The sequence below is a fragment of the Contarinia nasturtii genome, unplaced genomic scaffold (assembly GCF_009176525.2).
Source record: "Contarinia nasturtii isolate CC-2019 unplaced genomic scaffold, AAFC_CNas_1.1 Cnas_scaffold_2092, whole genome shotgun sequence".
NCBI lineage: Eukaryota > Metazoa > Arthropoda > Insecta > Diptera > Cecidomyiidae > Contarinia > Contarinia nasturtii.
The window spans coordinates 65-3,451 of record NW_022199422.1 but is presented as its reverse complement, the minus strand read 5'-3'; the positions used below and the strand labels follow the sequence as shown (position 1 = coordinate 3,451).

At 34.3% G+C, this 3,387-nt stretch overlaps 1 protein-coding gene across 1 annotated transcript; it reads right to left on the bottom strand.

The window, feature by feature from the left end:
* Positions 1–1,597: 1,597 nt before the first annotated feature.
* Positions 1,598–3,136, bottom strand: LOC116347751. Its single transcript, XM_031778466.1, has one exon. The coding sequence runs from the start codon at positions 3,134–3,136 to the stop codon at positions 1,598–1,600; it is 1,539 nt and encodes a 512-aa protein (XP_031634326.1).
* Positions 3,137–3,387: the final 251 nt, after the last annotated feature.

Below are 3,387 nucleotides of genomic sequence, written 5' to 3'. Positions count from 1 at the left end.
CAAAACTTATTCAATTTTATTTGCAAGAAAAAAATATATTAGAACCTGGCGTGAAAGAGATGGCGCTTCTTAAATCGAGTCGCGTTCAAATACATTGTCAATATACAACGCAAGTGATACTCGTATACGACAGTTTGTCGCATCTAGCAAGACGTATGCGGCATTCGCGAATGGTTGCGAATGAAATGTACGAATTTTCATAGATGTTGATGCGGATGAATATACTTTACTTCGTATATTTCATGTATGAATATAGTAAAATGCCTCTAGCAAAAAACACGTTTTTCGTGATTTTTTCGTGTTTGAGCAATTTGTGCTCCGAATCTATTGGACGAAAGTGCACAAAAGTAATATTTTTTGGGAGCACCAATTTAGCACTAAATCGCTGTGAAAACATTTCCCAAAAAAAAATCCCGTTTTAAAAAAATTCCCATACAAAAAACACGTTTCTCGTGATTTTTTCGTGTTGAACCATTTGTGCTCGGTGATTTGTGGAGCACAAATTCCAAAAGTGGTATTTTTTGGGAGCACAAATTTAGCAATAAATCGCTGTGAAAAAATTTCCAAAAAAAAATCCCGTTTACAAAAAATTCCCATACAAAAAACACGTTTTTCGTGATTTTTTCGTGTTTGGGCAATTTGTGCTCGGTTATTTGAGCAGCACAAACTCAAAGAATAGCATTTTTGAAGAGCACAAATTTAGCACTAAATTTTGACATATAAATTGTCTTGGTACAAAATAAGGGGGGGCCAACGACACGCACCTTTTCAACTTTTAATTTTGGAAAGAGCAGTTAAATCTAGAATTTTTGGTTTTTGGAGCGTAAATTGACACAATAATTTAAATAAATAAAAAACAGTTTTTTAAAAGAGTTTTACACCTTTTTGTCAATTTTAATGAGTATATCTTAAAGCGATACAATTGTTTCGATAGCACAAGCTATCATCTTCAGTCGCAGAGTCAAGTACAACTAAATGCAAGAAACAGAAAACATCATAGAAACGAAAAACACCGTCTCAGCGGGAAGAAGAGAATGGAGAAATAGATAATAAATTACAATAACAAATTATGGAAGAGACAGTGTATAGCACGACAAGTGATTGCGACAATTTCTTTTGTCAATTTTTATATGTATGAAAAAGAGAAGAGAAATGTTGACCCAAATCTCTATTTACATTGTTTTTATTTTGAAAAATATGAAAGGATTCGAGAATATTTAGTCGATTAAGATTTGATTCAATTTCTATCAATTTAAAATTGTCTTCGTTAATTTTATGTTTTTGGGAAATGATGTGTTCAGCAAGACCGCTTTTAAAGGCCTCACAATTTTTTATGTCATTTAAATGCTCTTTCATTCGCACCTTAAGTGAACGACGTGTCTGTCCAATGTAAACGGCGCCGCAAATCGAACAAGTTGCTTTGTATATTCCAGGCTTTTCGATGTATTGGTGCTTGTCTTTCGTGGTGTTTAGCAGCGATTTGAGTTTTGTTTTGCTTTTTGGTGCAAGTGTAATGTTCCCTTTAATAAGTGATTTTGAAATAGCATTGAATGTATTGGCGTCATAAATCATACCACACCAATTGGAATTAGTTTTATCACTCAACACCGAGCACTCTCTTCGTGTCTTTTTCCAAGAATGTTTTTTTGATGAGACTATTTATTGTTTCAATAGCAACACCGTTGATATCAGCAATTTGGATGATTTTTTGCTTCTCAATATTGAATTTTTTTGATGAAAGTGGTACATTTATCAAACGATGGATCATAGAGTTGAATGCAGCTAATTTATGCGATTGATGTTGGTTTGATTCGATGGGAATGTACCGATCAGTAGATGTTTTTTTCCGATAAATATCAAATTCAATATGACCATCCTTATTTCGTTGGATTAATAAGTCTAAAAACGGCAATTGATTATTCTGTTCGACTTCACACGTAAACTGAATTTCTGGGCAAATCGAATTGAAAAGTTCAAGAGAGTCATTGATATTATTCACGGCTACAATTGCAATGCAATCATCGACATATCGGTGATAAAACCTCGGGAAGAGTGAATGATTTTTTAAACGCTCTTCGACCTGAACCATGAATAAGTTACAAAGGAATGGACTTAAACTTAGGCCCATTGCTAAACCGTCTTTTTGTTTATAATAAACCTCTCTGAACTGGAAATATGATTGATTTATGCATACTTCAGTTAATTCGTATAATGCATTGCGTTCCATATGATTCAATTGTTGTTTATCTAACCACTCACGTAGCGCAGCAAGAGCTCCAGCCTTCGGTACGTTCGAAAAATAAGATTTGATGTCGAATGATACGATGCGTTCGTTTTCAGTCAACTCTATGTGTTTGATTTTTTCAATTAATTCAAAAGAATTTTTAACCGAAAAATTGTCATGGCTTCTCATTTGTTTAAAACGTTGGCATAGCCAAGCAGCAATGTTTGCACACGGAGAATCGTAATTTGCTACTATAGGGCGATATTGATTTCCTGGTTTGTGTAATTTCGGCAACCCATAAATGCACGGAACGCGTACGTTTGATTTTCGCATGCGTTTTGCCCAATAATGACCAAATAATTCACTATGCTTTGCTACTGCTGCCTTTACCTCGTTGTTCATCTTATTTAACGGGTTTCTCACACGTTGGTAGTTTCCTTCATCTATCAACTTTTTCATGCCGGAATCATAGTCACATTTATTTAACACCACAACGCAATTGCCCTTGTCCGCCTTAGTAATGAAAATATCTTTACTGTTTAACGAACGAACCGCATCATACATTTTATTGGTGCTGACGCTTGTATCAAGTTTAACATTTGATAGAATTTGTTGAACATCATTCCGAATACCATCTGATTTATCTGCTTCGATTTTATTAATAGCAATTTCAGCATCAACAATAAGATCTTTGAGTGGCAATGATTTGTGCGGCAAAGCAAAATTTAGCCCGTTGTTAAGAAGGTTTATTTCATTCTGATTCAATGGGACATCAGACTTATTAACCAGAAAATCCTGTATAAATTTACTTTTTGGTTTTTTATGTGTAATTGAATTTTTGATTAACTGGTTCAATTTTTGGCGTTTCTTCATCATTAAACAATCGTACATTTTTTCAGTGATTGAAGACATAATTTTGAAAAATTCGTCAGCGATAATCGGAGAATGATTGCATACAGTTAAATCTAAATGAGGACGCATGTGAGGAAGTTTTAGATCTGTTATGGTTTTCTTTAATTGCACCGCTTGGTAAAAATGCAAGTTTAAATGACATCGGCGAAAGCACAAACTCCAATGAAACACAAAAATCCGATGAATCGATAAGCTCAGGTAGAGAAAAGATAGAGAAAATGGTGCATTCCGCGGAATCATGCATTCAGGTA

Coding starts and splice junctions, on each gene's coding strand:
- LOC116347751 (XM_031778466.1), bottom strand. CDS start 3,136: ATGTCTTCAATCACTGAAAAAATGTACGATTGTTTAATGATGAAGAAA.